At 42.1% G+C, this 16,110-nt stretch overlaps 1 protein-coding gene across 4 annotated transcripts in view; it reads left to right on the top strand.

Annotated features, from left to right (window-relative positions):
* BNIPL (BCL2 interacting protein like) overlaps positions 1–16,110 on the top strand; it is a 161,739-nt gene that overhangs the window by 121,423 nt on the left and 24,206 nt on the right. For all 4 annotated transcript variants that reach the window (XM_085639873.1, XM_085639876.1, XM_085639875.1 and 1 more), the window contains exon 8: positions 5,550–5,636. In XM_085639873.1, coding sequence (XP_085495999.1) covers positions 5,550–5,636 — 87 coding nt within the window. The remainder of the gene's footprint in view (positions 1–5,549; positions 5,637–16,110) is intronic.

The following is a 16,110-nucleotide window of genomic DNA, read 5'->3' as shown; positions in this document are numbered from 1 at the left end:
CAAGGTTAGAATAACATATAGATAGAACAACCACTCTCAAATAAAAAAGCATAAACTGAAATTTTTTAACCCCGTAATAGCACAAACTAACCTCTACAAGTCGATAATGAAAAAGAAAAAAAAAAGAACAAAGAAAAGAAATTGCGAAGATGAAAGGAAAAGAAGGAAGAATAAAGGAAAGAAAGAGCAAGAGACAAATATTGAGAAATGTTTATACAGTTGTGAATAGTGAAGTACCCCAGTGTAAACTTATGTACCATATAAAGCACCTATAATACATAGATTGTAATGGACTCCAGGATCCAAAGTGACCTTATATATTAATATAGATACATACAAAAAATACTGTCGGAATCTAAGAGGTAGTCAAAGCAATTCCATAGAATTGTTTGTAAGTTCACGGAGGTTTATGAGAGTCGAAATAATTGTCCAGTGTATTCCACATCGATCTAGATTAGGGTTTCCAAGGCGAGTTTTGTAAAGTAATGTTATCTGCACCCCTAAGGTGAGTAATCCAATTAATCCATCCTTTATAGGATGTCTTACTCGTGTCTTTCCTGTTAGTAAGAACCATTTTCACAGCAGAAGATCAAGGAGAGCTTTATCATAATCGGAACTCAAGTCCGCCCTTAGAAAAGCCATAGTTAAAGTAGAAAATTCTTTGTTCAATGTACAGTTAAACAAAACCATTAAAAAATGTATCCCAAAAAGATTTCACTGACTTACAATGTAAAATAAGATGGGGTAAATCGCCCGTTTCCTGATTACAATTCCAACATAATGCATCCTCTGGAATTCCTAAAGAAAATACTCGAGCGGGAGTCCAAAAAGCTTTATGTAATAGCCAATACCTGGTTTGAGATAGTACCGGGGATATCTTATTGCAAGAGACAGAGCTCCACAGAGTAGACCATAAAGAATCAGATATCGGGACAGAGTAGTGTGAATCCCAGAAAGCGACAGATTTATTATGGAAATTGGAGGTTTTAGGACGAAGAAGTTAATATATCTGAGAAACCTGATGGCCCAGTTTTTTTTTTTTTTTACACAAACATTGGTAGTGATGGTTGTTCAAGGGATAATTTGGTTTTAGACAAAGCAGTTCTCACTTTCAGAAAGTTGTCAAATTCAATATCAGCTACATTATAACGAGTTTGAAGGTCTGAAAACAAAACGTAACTGGGTAAGAAGCATTTTCCAGCTGACAGGGAAAAGAGATACCTTTCTTAATCCAGGAGTCAAAAGTTAAACTTTTACTTTTATAAAATATTTTACTATTGTACCATAATGATTCCATTTTAGAGCCTTTAATACTGTACTCTAAATTCTTATCTATCTTCAGGAGTGCCAATTTAGTGTTCTTAAAGATGGACTTAGAATTAGATGGATAAAGCCGATTAGTTGTAAGGAGTGCAAGAGGATTTAGGTTGTTAAGGATAGCCTTCTCTACCTCTAACCATACAGGCATGTAGGCAGTGGGGTGTGAGATCCAATACGAACCTTGTTTTGCTAAAAAAGCCGACTGCTATAATCTGAAATCAGCCAACTTCACACCACATAGTGTTTTATCGAGCCTCAATTTCTTAATGCTAATTCGTGCTTTTTTCCACACCAAAGGAATTTAGTGAGAAGAATATCTAGTTTATGATGGAAATCGCCTGTCAAAATAAGTGGGAGCATGGTGATAAGATAATTAACTAAAGGGGTAATCATCATTTTTATAGTTTTAATTCTTCCCCACCATGTAATAAATTTCGGCAACCAAGATTCCAAAAGTTTAATTTTTTCTAGTATTACTTTCTCATTTTGATGGTGAGTATCCAATATGTTAATACCAAATTCGACTCCCGAGTATTTTATATATCCTTGTTGCCACGCTAGACCAGATTCCCCCAGAATCTCTCTAGTGCAATGTACATTTAGTGACTTAACTTCTGATTTGTCTCTGTTGAGTTCATATCCAGAATGAACTGAATATTCTGTGATTGTATACATCAAGGCCGCAATTGATTTTTCCGGTTGTTCTTATTATTAAGATGTCATCTGCATAAGCGGCTAATTTGATTCGAATGCCATTAATGTCCACCCCCTTAATTCTCGAGTTAAGTTTAAAATTCTGGATATGGGGTTCCAGTGCTATTAAAAATAAGGATGGAGACAATGGGCATCCCTGTCTGGTACCCTGTTGAAGGGTAAAGGATTCAGATAAAGCACCATTAACAGCAATACGGACTAGGGTTTTAAATAAAGCGACATAACCATGTTAATGTATATCTTCCCTAGATTAAACAAGTGTATACAACGGTATAAAAAAGCCCAAGAGACCCTATCAAAGGCCTTCTCGGCATCTAGTGTAATAGCGATAGAAGGCTCTGATTTAGTTGCAGCATTTCCTAAAACATGGCATAACAAGCGGGTATTGTCATTGGACATACAGGTGCGAAGAAAACCCACTTGTGAGTTAATTATTAGTTTTGGGAGAACGGAATTGAGTCTAACAGCTACAATTTTTGCATAGATTTTGTAATCCACATTGATGAGAGCTATAGGTCTGTAATTTTTCGGCAAAATTGGGTCTTTTCCTTCCTTCGGGATGACTATTATATTAGCTTCCGACATAGAGTTTGATGTAATCCCATTAGTTGCAATATGGTTAAAAACTTGTTTCATAGTTGGCTTTAATTGTTCTAAAAAAAGACTTATAAAATGTAGCTGTAAAACCATCAGGCCCAGGGGCCTTATTATCTTTCAATGATTTAACCGACTTTTCAATTTCCGAGATCGTAATTTCTTGCCCTAGCATAATTGTGTCGTCTACAGTAAGTTGAGGCAAATTGAGTCTATTTAGATATTTGGTACATTCCTCCAGATTAAATTTCTGATCACTCCTATACAATTCATGATAAAATGCTTTAAATGTCTTAAGAATATCTTTATGTTTCGTGGGTATTAGGTCATTAGAATCTCTAATAGATGAGATGACATTCTGATTCTGTTTATGTTTGAGATAGGATGCAAGTAATTTTGCTGCCTTATTAGCTTCACATAAGTTAAGGGCTTTAAATGTATTGATCCAAACACCTGCCCGTTCACTTAATATCTTATTATATTCATATTTCTTATGTGTTAATGATGATGTAAGTATTTCATTGTCCTGTAGTGATGTAAAGTGGAGAGATTCTAAGTGTTTAATCTCTTGTTCTAGTTGTATTAGTCCCTGGTTCTTACGTTTGTTTATTTTTGTCTTAGTTTCAATTATTGTTCCCCTAATGGTGGCTTTTAAGGCATCCCAAAGAGTATTTACATTGACTTCGGTAGTGTCATTATCTCCAAGATATTCCAAAATAGCTTCTTCGCTTCTTCTTTTTATCCTCCAGATCAGATTAAACATCATTAATAAATCGCCATCTTTTAGGCACTGGTTCATCGTGGCAACCCGCCAGTTTAAGGCTGATGCACGAATGATCCGACACCAACCTGGGGGCTATATCTGTGTGTTTGATTAATCGTGTGTAGGAACCGGAGATAACAATATAGTCTGTCCTGGTGTAAGAATTATGTGGAATGGAGTAAAAAGTGTAGTCTCTGGTGTCGGGATGTTGAAGGTGCCAGGAATCTTTGAGGTTAAATTTGGAAAAATAGTTTGGATTATAGTATGTGAGCTCATAGGATGATAATGACAGGCAGACTGTCTATCAATTATCGGGTCTAATGGAATATTGAAATCCCCTGCTACTACAATAAGATCTTCTTGAGGAAGACCCTCTAGAATGCTAGATACACCAGTCCAGAAAGTCAAATTATCAGAGTTAGGGTCATATATGTTAACCACATGAATTAGATCCTCCCCTTTCCTCAACTGGGTCACTAACAGTCTGCCTTCATCATCATGTGATTGTGATTCTAGCGAGATGTTTGATTTTTTTGAGATTAGTGTAATCACAACCTGTTTTTTATGCTCAGCTGGGGGAACAGGCCACTTGCGAAATCCAGTTACATCTGATAACATTAGTATCATCCTTAGATAGCTTTGTCTCTTGTAACAATATTCCATCTCCCTTAGTTTTAGCTAAATAGTCAAGGATTTTGCGGCGCTTAATCGGGTGGTTAAGTCCTTTGACATTTAGAGACACAATGTTAAGATCCTCTGTTAAGGTATGTGGCCCATTATGAGCTATCACGGATAAAATCGTATATGTAATACCACAAACATATTAACAGGTCAACAAATAATACTTGTTTTTAATGCTAACGGCTACATGTTTTAAATCTTTTTCTCAGCTTTTTAAATGTCTAATCTTTCTATGTTATGATTTTTATTTATTATTGTATAATGTAATTTATTAAGAAGATTGCTGTTTATAAATTTTGTGAATGATCTCCATTTCGATTGAATAAAGAGCTACTACTACTACTGTCAAAATAGTAGGTAGTCAGGGAGGCTGGCATAGAAGACATTTGCTTGGTCCTTTCAGCTGCTAACTAAGCATCCTCTGCACTGAAGTTAGGAGCGGTCCCCTTGGAGCTAACCCTAATACGTGGACAAGCTTGGATCTCCATTCAGGTAGCTGAACAGGCTTTTTTCACTAGACATGTAGTATGAATGTAATTTTGGAATAATGGGGTCAGTGAGAGTTGACACGCATCATATGAGTTCTACAAGGAGCAACTATGTGTCAGAAATCTAGAATTCAATGCAATGACCCTTTAAACAATTTCTTATTGATATCCAAGCTGGGGGGTGCATAGGTGAATGTGTCCTGTGGGTCAACAATCTTTAACTAGAATTATTTTACATCACCACAGTAAAAGCTTCACGGTTCAACAATTGAGGAGGTGCATGAGGTCGTGCTTCTACATGTTCATTAGGATGTAGGGCAGTGAGGAGGCTTGCAAATGTGAGGTATTGGACTTTGAGTATATCAATTTCACCAGTTGTGCTCTGTTGCTCAGGATACAGCAGAGCACATTCAACATGGGCATGCAGGTGCCAATGGTGTTTTGAAGTCTTTTGATGAGGATGTGGTATGAGATGGAGTTGAAAGCTGCAACAATCTCAAGAACAAAGGGATTTGTAAATGAAAACCAAATAGGGAAAACCAAATACAGTTTTCAATTAAGACCAGCTATGCAGTCACTAGTATGCACCCCCCCCACCACTTGTAGGTAGGTGGGGGAACATTGGTTTTTAAGTAGAGTTTTATTTATTTGACTTCATTTGTGACAATGGAGATGTTCTTGCGGGACACTCCTAGAGATTCTGGAGAGCTGCAGATTATGTTATAGGAAGGGAGCTGTGCCCGCTAATCTGTACACATTGTGACAGAACATTGGTGTTATTTATAATCCAAAATATATTTTAAATTTGGTGGCCTTTGCCCATTAATCTCTAGAGAGGAAATGTGTTTACAGTCATGGTCTGGGCATCAACCATTCCTGCCTCCGGATACACATCACGTTTTTATTATTTGATATTTGGCTTGTGTGTGTAGCATTGTGGTTGATGGTGTGCTCTTATATTTTCTCCTACTGCTCTTGAAATACAACAGGTTGAAAAAGAATCTCAAAGCTTTGATTATCGTCCACCCAACATGGTACGTGAAGGCTGTAATGGCTATCATCCGGCCCTTCATCAGGTAAGCTGGTCTACTTTCTGTCATCTACATGCAGGTCTAAACACCAAAAGTTGCCATTACTCTTCTACAGTGACAAGGTGAATACGGAAACGTGCTCCCACAAATTGTATCCAGACAGAACAGAGCTCTAGAACTAAATTAAAACCTTATGTGGCGTACACCGCGAGATGCGGGAAGGAAGCAATTCCTTTTTGTTATTTAACCCTCACACACCCTATTGGTGTCATGCTTCTTCATTGGGTTCACCCTGACCCCTAAAGGTCAGGGCGGGCATCTTGCAGTGTACGCCACGTAAGGTTTTAATTTAGTTCTGGAGCTCTGTTCTGTCTTGATACAATTTCTGGGAGTGTATTTCTAATTGGGAAGAGGTATCCACGTACTAACCTCTCTTACCCCTTAATTGCCGGTGGAGGCATCTCCACTGACAGTTGTAGTTTGCAGACTATGGAAACATGACCTAGTGAGTTCTATAAAACCAGGTGACCTCTACAATAGTGATAACTAGCAAACTAGAAAAGATGCATTACCCGTCATTTTATAACCAAATCTCTTAAAAGCATAAAGTGGTGCATACATTTTGCAGAACAAAAGAAAGAACTTGGAGTTAAACTCAGAGTGTGTTCCTTTTCAATGGAGAGAGCTTTTCAAGAGAATCAAACCATCAACAGCACCAAACTCTGCCTGCTGAAATACCTATTCTGTGTTATAGTTGTAAAGCGTTGGATCATCAAAATACCACACTGAGACAGAACGGCATAAGCATGTGTCAGTTCAGGCAAAGTATTACAGCTTATTAATTACCATTTAGAACCATGCTCATTAAGCATAACCAGTCATGTTTCGTAAAGGTTACCATGCCATCCAGCAGGCCATTGCAACATACAGCAAACATTTGCAATGCAATAGGTCTCGCATTCACACAAGTTTGCGCTATTGGCATTGTAAATGACAATGCCTTTTATTAATGTTTTGGGTTTTAAAACATAAATAAAAGGCATTTGTTATTTAAAATACTAATAGTTTAAACTATCGCAAATGCGAGACCTATTGCATTGCATTAAAGGGCCTTCTCGACCGCTTGTTAGATTGAGGAAGAGACCCGCCTGCGACGTCTTCAAAGTAGTGAATAATAGTGCAGCGAAGAAGATGTGTAAGTTTTGAAAATTACACAGACACAAAGTGTGAAGTGAGAGTTACATTTGATCCGAGCTATAAACACTAACAAAGCCCTCCAACACCTTTCACTCTGTGATTACACTGTCGCGGCTTAGGATCAAGAGCGGGGGGGCTATTTCCTGCCCTCTCCGTGATTTGAGTGTGCAGTGTGGCATTGCGTAATGTCATTGCTATCTTTGGCCTAATAAAAAACACTCCAGCTGTAGTAGGGCACTGGCTTCACCTCCTGGTGCTGGGCGGGTTGTGCTTTATGGCAGGCATGGAGGGATGGTCTCGGCTGCAGCTCCTGCCTCGTACAGTGCCCCTGCTGTTACCAGTGAGCGAGAGGCGCTGATGCGGTGGTATTGGTGGTGGTGGTATTGGTATTGGTGGTGGTGCTGGTATTGGTTGTGGTGGTATTGGTGGCGCTGGCATTGGTGGTATTGGTGGTGGCGGTATTGGTGGTGGCGGTATTGGTGGTGGTGTTATTGGTGGTGGCATTGGTGGTGGTATTGGTGGTGGTATTGGTGGTGGTGGTATTAGTGGTGGTATTGGTGGTTTTGGTATTGGCGGTGGTGGTATTGGTTGTGGTGGTATTAGTGGTAGTGGTATTAGTGGTGGTGGTGGTGGTAGTATTGGTGGTGGTGGTAGTATTGGTTGTGGTGGTTATTGGTGGTGCTGGCATTGGTGGTATTGGTGGTGGCGGTATTTGTATTGGTGGTGGTACTGGTGTTGGTGGTATTGGTATTGGCAGTGGTATTTGTATTGGTGGTGGTATTATTGGTGGTGGTGGTATTGGTGGTGGTGGTGGTATTGGTGGTGGGGTACTGGCAGTGATGATGGTATTGGTGGTGGTGGTATTGGAGGTGGTGGTGGTGTTAATAAAACAGGCTTTTGAAAACAACCCGTCAGGTGGCTATAGTACAGATGACATGTAACACAGATGTGCTGTTGTCAGCTTCAGCCCATTAGCCCAGGATTATGTGCTACCTGGAATTCACATGACTTAATTCGCTAATCATTTCCAAATCCATTTTACTTGGGGGGTTGAAACAGACACGAGATAATGCTGGGTTAAATTAATTGAAACAGGCGCCCATGTTACGGGGACGGCCGTGCTGCTTAAAAAAACACAAGCGGTTTTTAGCTGAAGCAGCACATGTCCGGCCTGCAGTAATAAAAACTCAAAAATGTAAAAAGTGCTTACAGACTAAATAATAGATCCTGTGTAACAACTGAAGTAAAAGGGCCAGTCACCATGGGAGGGTACAAATGAAGACAAGGCTGTACTAAGGAGTGACTAACAAGCCTATTAACCAATCCGAAGGCAGCATTTATGAAAGACAATGACACAAGCCAATGAAAAATATTGGAGGAGAGTGGATGCGGCTTCTCTCCCATTTGCAAGTTTAATTTATTTGCATACTTAATTAAAACCGTTGCAATACAAAAATTATTATCAATTAAAAGCAACTCTACTACAGCAGTCTCGCAGAGTGAGCAGCGCATGTGCGCTGCCACTAGGCTCGACCTAAAAACATACAAGCTGAGTCTTCTGAGCAGTGAAGATTTTTTAACTAAGGTAGCTTAAAGCTAGTGTTGTCCCCTTTGCAGCTGCAGGGACATTTGCAAGTCAATGTTTCTGTGAAATTTAAACCTGAGGGTATGAAAAAGAAACCTAATAACCTGGAACAAATTCACATTTGGGCAACAAATTTTATTAACAAATGACAGCGTTATAATGAATAACTCTATCAGATGAGGCTGATACCATGAGGGGATTTGGCAATCGTGGATAGGATCACAAATTGCACAAGGAGAGCTAGTGCAAAACCGTAAAGTAGAGAGACTGCTTTTCCTTGTGGTATCTTTTGTGGATTGGCCTGAAAGAGTTAGGAAAGGACTCCTGTCCAATATCAGACATGAAAGTTGCCATGAGTCTCAAACTTTCCCACAGTCCAGCCTCACCCCACAACCACAACACAATCTAACTCTCTCAGCATGATCATTTACTCTCCACGCAGTCATATTAATACCCACACACAATACGCCATCGCCAGAAGTAACCACTTTCACAACAGCATTCATGTTCATGCTCAACCGCATTGGCCCTGCAGATAGAGGCCCCATAGTTCACAGGAATCCAAATGACACTAAGCATTCATTCAGTTTCATAGATAGTGATCTTCTTCTCGTGAAAGGTGGGCCAAGAAATATGCTGTAGTGTTCTGGACGCCCGGAACATACTTTAACCACAAGGCAAACTCTTGTCCTCAGTATACCACTTAATAATACTTTGCTCTGATAGCTACTTGACGAGTAAACACGTCTACAAAGGGCTTGTCTTCAGTACGCACCAGAAATTTGACCCTAGACATGCATAAAGGGCCCCTATTAAGTCATCTGAAAAGTACGGTTTTGCATTACTCACTATTCTCAAGTTTCAAGCTGCTACTTCGAGCGCTCTTTTTTTTGTTTAAGTAATGTCTCCAAAATGTAACTTCTAGCTTATGTCATCTTGCTGGTTTTGCAATATGTGATGAAGATTTCACGGAGCCTTGCTAGTTGTTATTTTATTGCCACAAACCACTTTCACATTCCTCATCCTCACACAATCGTGAAGGTTTGTTATTCTTTTTCATCAACATGTTATTGCTAAAATGAGTAAACTATTTGGTGTAATGCTCTGTGAGCAGACAGAAAGAGCAGAGCTGATCTTTGTCCTTCGAAATGAAGATGTGTATTTTCCTCCACTGTGCGTTCCTTAAATATCGTTTCCATGCCACTAATAAGGCGGCAAGATAATTCACTTTTTATTCCCCTATCCTCCACTAATCCTTAGATATGTAAAAATAGTTTTGCACTTCTATTCCCACTATATTAGGAAATTATCTTGAGAATAGTGTGATTACTCTCCCCCAATCTAATTGTGCTTGACTGTTAGATTTTGGCTGGTGCAACTTAAAGAGCATGCATCAGACTATTCTGTTAAGACTTGGCTGTTCGAGAGTGTGTGTTACGGTCTTGTCAGGCTTCTTTTCCTCTATAGCGCTGGGAGGCCTTAATTGGGTAGCCATGTACAAATTACAATAGAATAGAACAGAATAAACATAACTTTAATCGTGATGAAGGTCAATGCTGCAACTTCAGTATACCATCGGGGCACACTCATGGTACACGTATGACAAATCTGGTGTGGAGTACAATACCGTACTACCCTGCGTTGGTAATACCACCCACATATCAGGAAGAGCAACCCAAATTATTGTTTTAAGGTCTCTCAGATCACGGCACATTCTCAAACATCTGCTAGACTGTTTAGAAAAAGCAAATGTTAACAACCATTAAAAAAAATCCAAATCTTCCATTATGAAGTGTTTACATTAAATGTGTAACCCTGTAAAAGCTATGGGATTCAACAGTAGGGCTGTGCTCAAAACAAGGATTGATTGGCTTTCACCAGCTGTTAGGGATACAAAACGAAATCCCCTATAAAAGTTGTGAATGAATATAGCAATAAGTTGCAATCAGTCACCCAAGGTTAGACATAATCCATACTTAACCAAGCTATTTCTCTATAAGAGGGCTACAAATCCAGAGACATACTTTTTAAAGTGGATGACCGAATTAAACAGTTTGAAAATACAGATACTAAGATACAGGATATAGACGTTTCAAATGATTCAACCATTGAATCTGTAACAACTTGTAGTGTTACACATTGGCAGTTTTATTGGCAAAACAAACAAAAAAGTTAAAATTGATATTATACAACACAACAGCAAATTTATAAAGGCATGAAACCAAGATTGTGGTTGAACATTATTTATCTTTTAAATACCATGTTAGGTACTACCGGTTGACCAGCAAAACAATATACTAAGACCAACAGCAGAGTCACCACTTGAAGTTCAATTAATGTTTTCATTACAACCACGCTTGCGTGAAATGTCAAACCCAGCACAATGTAATCCTATCTACTATTCATTCTGAGTTGTACCGTTTTTTACACCATGTACTTGTTATTTTCCTACTTTCTTGGGCTAGTGTTGGTGTGATATATACAAGTGAGGCAGTGATCACCTACAGGGTATTTTTTGGTGTCTAAGATATACAAGAATATCTGCATTTGTGCCATGACAACATCAGGGTCCCGCCAAGGGAAGCAGTCCCTGCACTCTTGCTGTGATTGGAGAACAGCACTGTAATATAATGTTCGAGGCATATGAGCTGCAGATCACACACTTGCATTATATCGCCATTTGGTGTTGGGCTCGGATGCTTGCACCTTGTTGTTGTCTTGGAAGAAGTCTTTGTAGTCACGAGATAAGTGACTCCTCCCTTGGACGATAGTGCGCATGGGCATCGACTACATCCTTAGATTGTTTTTTTCCGCCATTGGGTTCGGATGCAATTTTTGTGCTCCGGTTCGAAATCTCCATTTCAAACTTTTTCAACGCACAAAACTTCCACAAACTCTTTGGATTCACTTCGAACATCTTCATCTTCGACGCGCCTTTTATCGGCTCGATTCCGGTCGTCGACACGGGCCGCTGGGCCTCTCCACGCCGTAAGGCCTACGGCTCATGGAAAGGACGACATTAAAAAAAATGCCCCTAGTGTGGAGCAAAATACCCGCACAGTGACCATCACATGGTCTGCAACCTGTGCCTCTCACCTGAACACGACAAGTCCAGCTGTCCAGCCTGCGCTTCCTTTCGATCGAAGAAAACTATTTGAGATCGAAGGGCTCGACGTCGCATCATGGCGCAGAGATCAGCTCCGGAACCTTCGACGAAGGCCCGGATATCCCAGAAGAAGATTCCGAAGGTCTCGAAATCGTGTCAGAGGCAGACGACTCAGACGACCCCGTCACTCCCGGTCAACGAGTGAGTACTACTGCCCCTACCCCAACCCCACCACCAAAACCAAAGGCACTGGTCAAGACTTCGCATGTTGGCCCCAGTCGCGACCGAAAACACACTTCAGAAGCCCGCCTCCGAAGAAAAAAGACAAGCCTTCCGGTAGTTCAGCACCGAGCAAACCTCACTTAATCGTCCCGCCGGCGCCTTCGGCACCAAAGCCAAAGGAACACTCGGCTCCGAAATCGGTTCCAATACCTTCCACCTCCAAAGGCAAATCGACCCCGAAAATCTCGAAGCCTGTAGATAAGCCGGTTTCCAATGCTTCCAAGCCTAAAGATCCCGCTTCGGCTCCGAAACCAAGACCCTCGGAACCAAAAGACAAGCCTAGTGACTCTACCACGCCTCCTAAGGCCGAAGACCATAAAACTCAACACCAGCCACGCTCGGAACCAAAAAAATCAGCACCGAAGGCGGTTCCCGAGGAAGAGGAACTTTTTCACCCGGATCCTGTCGATCCAAGGCAGTAAAAGATTTATATCCATCCTCAAACAGGACATGTCACAGCTGTGCCATGTAAGAAGAGGAAGTTAGACACAGCACTTGCCACTCCTGTGCCTGTGAAAAAGAAGGACTCTGCTACATCACCTATGCCTCCTTCTTCTCCTGTACTTCCTTCTAACCCACCTCCTCTCCCTAAATCTACTACACCTCCTCTGCCTCTAATTTCTCCACCACACACACTTCCTGCAGATGATGATGATGATGACCAAGGGGTGGGGGGTGACCCAAAGGACCCGTTCACAGATCCAGACGACCCACCACAAGATGATTGGGAGTACCCTGTCCCAATAGACCTGCCAGACCTCCCAAGCCCCCAGCCATACCCCTCAAAACCACCTCCCCCAGACAATAACATTGGTTTTGGACAACTGCATAATAGGGCTGCCGTTTATCACGGCGTCACAATGCACTCAGACACAGCAGAGGAGGACTTCCTTTTGGATACATTCGAACAGTCCCAAAAGACAGTGCAAATATTGCCAATGATCAAAGGGGTTATTAAGCATCCCCCTGAAGTGTTCAAAGATCCCGTACGTGCCAGGATTCTTAACCCTAGAATCGATAAGAAATATAGACCTGCCCCTGTAGACCCTGCATACATTAACCCCTTCAGTGCCCATGACGAGCTGGACTCGTCATGGGCTGCGGTGGCACTGTGCCCATGACGAGTCCAGCTCGTCATGAACTCCGCCCGCTAATACAAAGCGCGGCACTGGGCGGGGAAAGGGGCGGGCATGCAAGGGGTTAAAGGACAGCTGCCTTTGGATTCTCTAGTAGTTTCCAACGCTAGAAAGCGCGCCAAGTCACAAACCTCCAGGGATGCGCCACCCCCGGATAAAGAATCCAAACTACTGGACGCTTCTAGCAAAAGGGTAGCTGCGCAAGCAGCCAATCACTGGTGCATAGCCAACACACAAGCACTGCTAGCTAGGTATGATAGGGCCCACTATGACCAACTGGAAACCCTATTACAACATTTGCCTGACCAATTTAAAACCCAAGCAAACAATCTCATCCAAGAGGGCAAGCTAATTTCAAACGTGTCAATTAAATGCACACTTGACGCGGCAGACACTGCCTCTAGATCCATCAATACCAGTGTACTCCTTAGGCGACACGCCTGGCTGCGCATTTCAGGCTTTAAGCAGGAGGTCCAGACTAATATCCTTAACCAGCTGTTCAAATAAGAACAACTTTTTGGCCCGGCTGTAGACACTGCACTTGAAAAGATGAAGAAAGACACTGAGACTGCTAAGTCCATGGGAGCGTTACAGTCTCCACAAACACGTGGCTCCTTTCGTCGCTCCTTCTATAGAGGAGCCTCCAAAAACATGGGTGCAGACAGCTCATCTTCGTTTAAAGCCACTACACAAACATCCTCCAATAGAGGATATTTTATAGGCGGATACAGAGGGAATAACAATAAAGGAAGAGGCCGAGGTATTAACACTCGCACCTCCCCCACAACAAAACAGTGACTTCCCTCCGCTCCCCCCAGACCATTCCACTCCGGTCGGGGGAAGATTATCACAGTTCCTACCGGTCTGCAATTCCATCACAACAGACAAGTGGGTAACACAGATAATCCAGTATGGTTACTGCCTGGAACTTACAGCTACCTCCCCACACATACCACCCAAGCAGCGTCCAATGTCCACAGATCATCTCACGCTCCTAAAATAAGAGGTTCTCTCACTGCTTCAAAAGCACGCAATAGAGCCTGTTCCCTTACAACATCAAGGAACAGGGGTTTACTCGCTGTACTTCCTAATACCCAAAAAGGACGGGACTCTAAGACCGATACTCGACCTCAGACCCCTCAACCTATATATACACCCGGATCATTTTCATATGATCACTCTCCAACAAGTTCTCCCGCTGCTACAACAAGGCGATTTCCTTGCCACACTAGATCTCAAGGATGCTTACTTCCACATTCCCATACTTCCTGCTCACAGGAAGTATCTAAGGTTTGTAGTGGATTGACAACACTATCAGTTTACAGTATTGCCATTCGGAGTCACCACCGCACCCAGAGTATTCACAAAATGCCTTGCGGTAGTAGCAGCACATCTGAGAAGACAACAGATCCACGTCTTTCCATATCTGGACGACTGGCTAATAAAAGCCAAGTAATTCAACCAATGTGTTCAACACACTCACCAAACCATCCAGACATTACACAACTTGGGGTTCACGGTCAGCTACACCAAGTCGCATCTCCAGCCCTCTCATATACACCAATATCTGGGGGCCACAATAAACAACTCCACAGCTCTAGCATATCCCAGCCCAGCCAAGATAGCCAGCATACAAACCCTCATCACAAAATTTCAAGCCCAACACTCTCTCCCAGCCAGAGTGTTCATGCAACTCATAGGCATGATGGCATCTTGCATTCTTATTGTACCTTATGCAAGACTTCAAATGCACCCCTTACGGGAATGTCTAGCACATCAGTGGAATCAGGCTCAAGGACAACTTACAGATCTGGTGTTGGCAGGCAGCCGCACACATCGCTCTCTGCAGTGGTGGAACACAAAAAAGTGTCCAGAGGGCGGCCGTTCCTTGAACCTGTTCCACAGATAGTACTCATGACAGACTCATCACTCACAGGATGGGGAGCCCATCTCCTTGGACATACAACCCAAGGCAAGTGGACCACTCAACAAAAAGTGCTCCACATCAGTCACCTGGAACTACTAGCAATATTTCTAGCTTTAAAATCATTCCAAGTACATGTACAAAACAAAGCTGTCCTGATCCGCACGGACAACATGACAGCCATGTACTATATACAAAAACAAGGAGGCACACATTCTCTGCAGCTGTCCCAGCTCGCACAAGACATTTGGAGATGGGCCATCCCACAAAAGATATATCTACTTGTCGAACACCTTCCAGTAGTTTACAATCAGATTGCGGATCTGTTAAGTTGACAGGCACAACAGATTCACAAATGGGAACTACACCCCCATGTTCTTCTACCATTTTTCCAGATGTGGGGTCAACCAGACATAGATCTGTTCGCCACACATGAAAACGCAAAATGCCCAACCTTCGCCGCCAGTTTTCCATACCCATTGTCCAAGGGCAATGCGATATGAATGAATTGGTCAGGCAGATTTGCGTATGCTTTTCCGCCACTCCCACTGATTCTGCCACTCCCACTGATTCTACTAGTATTGCGCAAGCTCCAACAACAGTCTCTCAAACTAATCATAGTAGCTCCCACATGGGCACGCCAACCATGGTTCACAACACTGTTGGAACTCTCACTAGTTCCGCTCCAAAAACTACGTCTGTCCCCATCACTGCTAACGCAGAACCATGGAGAGATCAGACATCCAGATCCAGGTCAGTTAAATCTGGCGATCTGGCTCCTGAAGTCCTAGAGTTCGGTTACCTTAACCTACCACCGGACTGTATGAACATCATTAAAGAAGCCAGACGCCCTACTACTAGAGCTTGCTATGCTGCAAAATGGAAAAGATTTGCCATTTACTGTACCAACAACCATATTGATCCACTGGATGCCTCCATCCAAAATATCATTTGCTGCCTACTGCACTTGCAAAGATGTAATCTAGCATACTCATCCATACGTTTACATCTAGCAGCACTTGCTGCTTATCTGCAAAACAGACAACACTTGTCAACTTTTAGAGTCCCTGCAATTAAAGCGTTCATGGAGGGCCTGAAAAGAATCATTCCTCCTAGGTTACCACCCTCTCCAGTGTGGAATCTAAATATTGTTCTTACCAGGCTCATGGGACCCCCTTTTGAACCTTTACATAAATGCGAACTACAGTTCCTCACATGGAAAGTAGCTTTCCTTATTGCCATCACATCTCTTAGAAGAGTAAGTGAGATCCAGGCTTTAACCATACAAG

This window comes from Triturus cristatus, chromosome 12, assembly GCF_964204655.1.
Source record: "Triturus cristatus chromosome 12, aTriCri1.1, whole genome shotgun sequence".
In the NCBI taxonomy this organism is placed as follows: Eukaryota; Metazoa; Chordata; class Amphibia; order Caudata; family Salamandridae; genus Triturus; species Triturus cristatus.
This window is presented reverse-complemented; position numbering and strand designations above follow the sequence as displayed.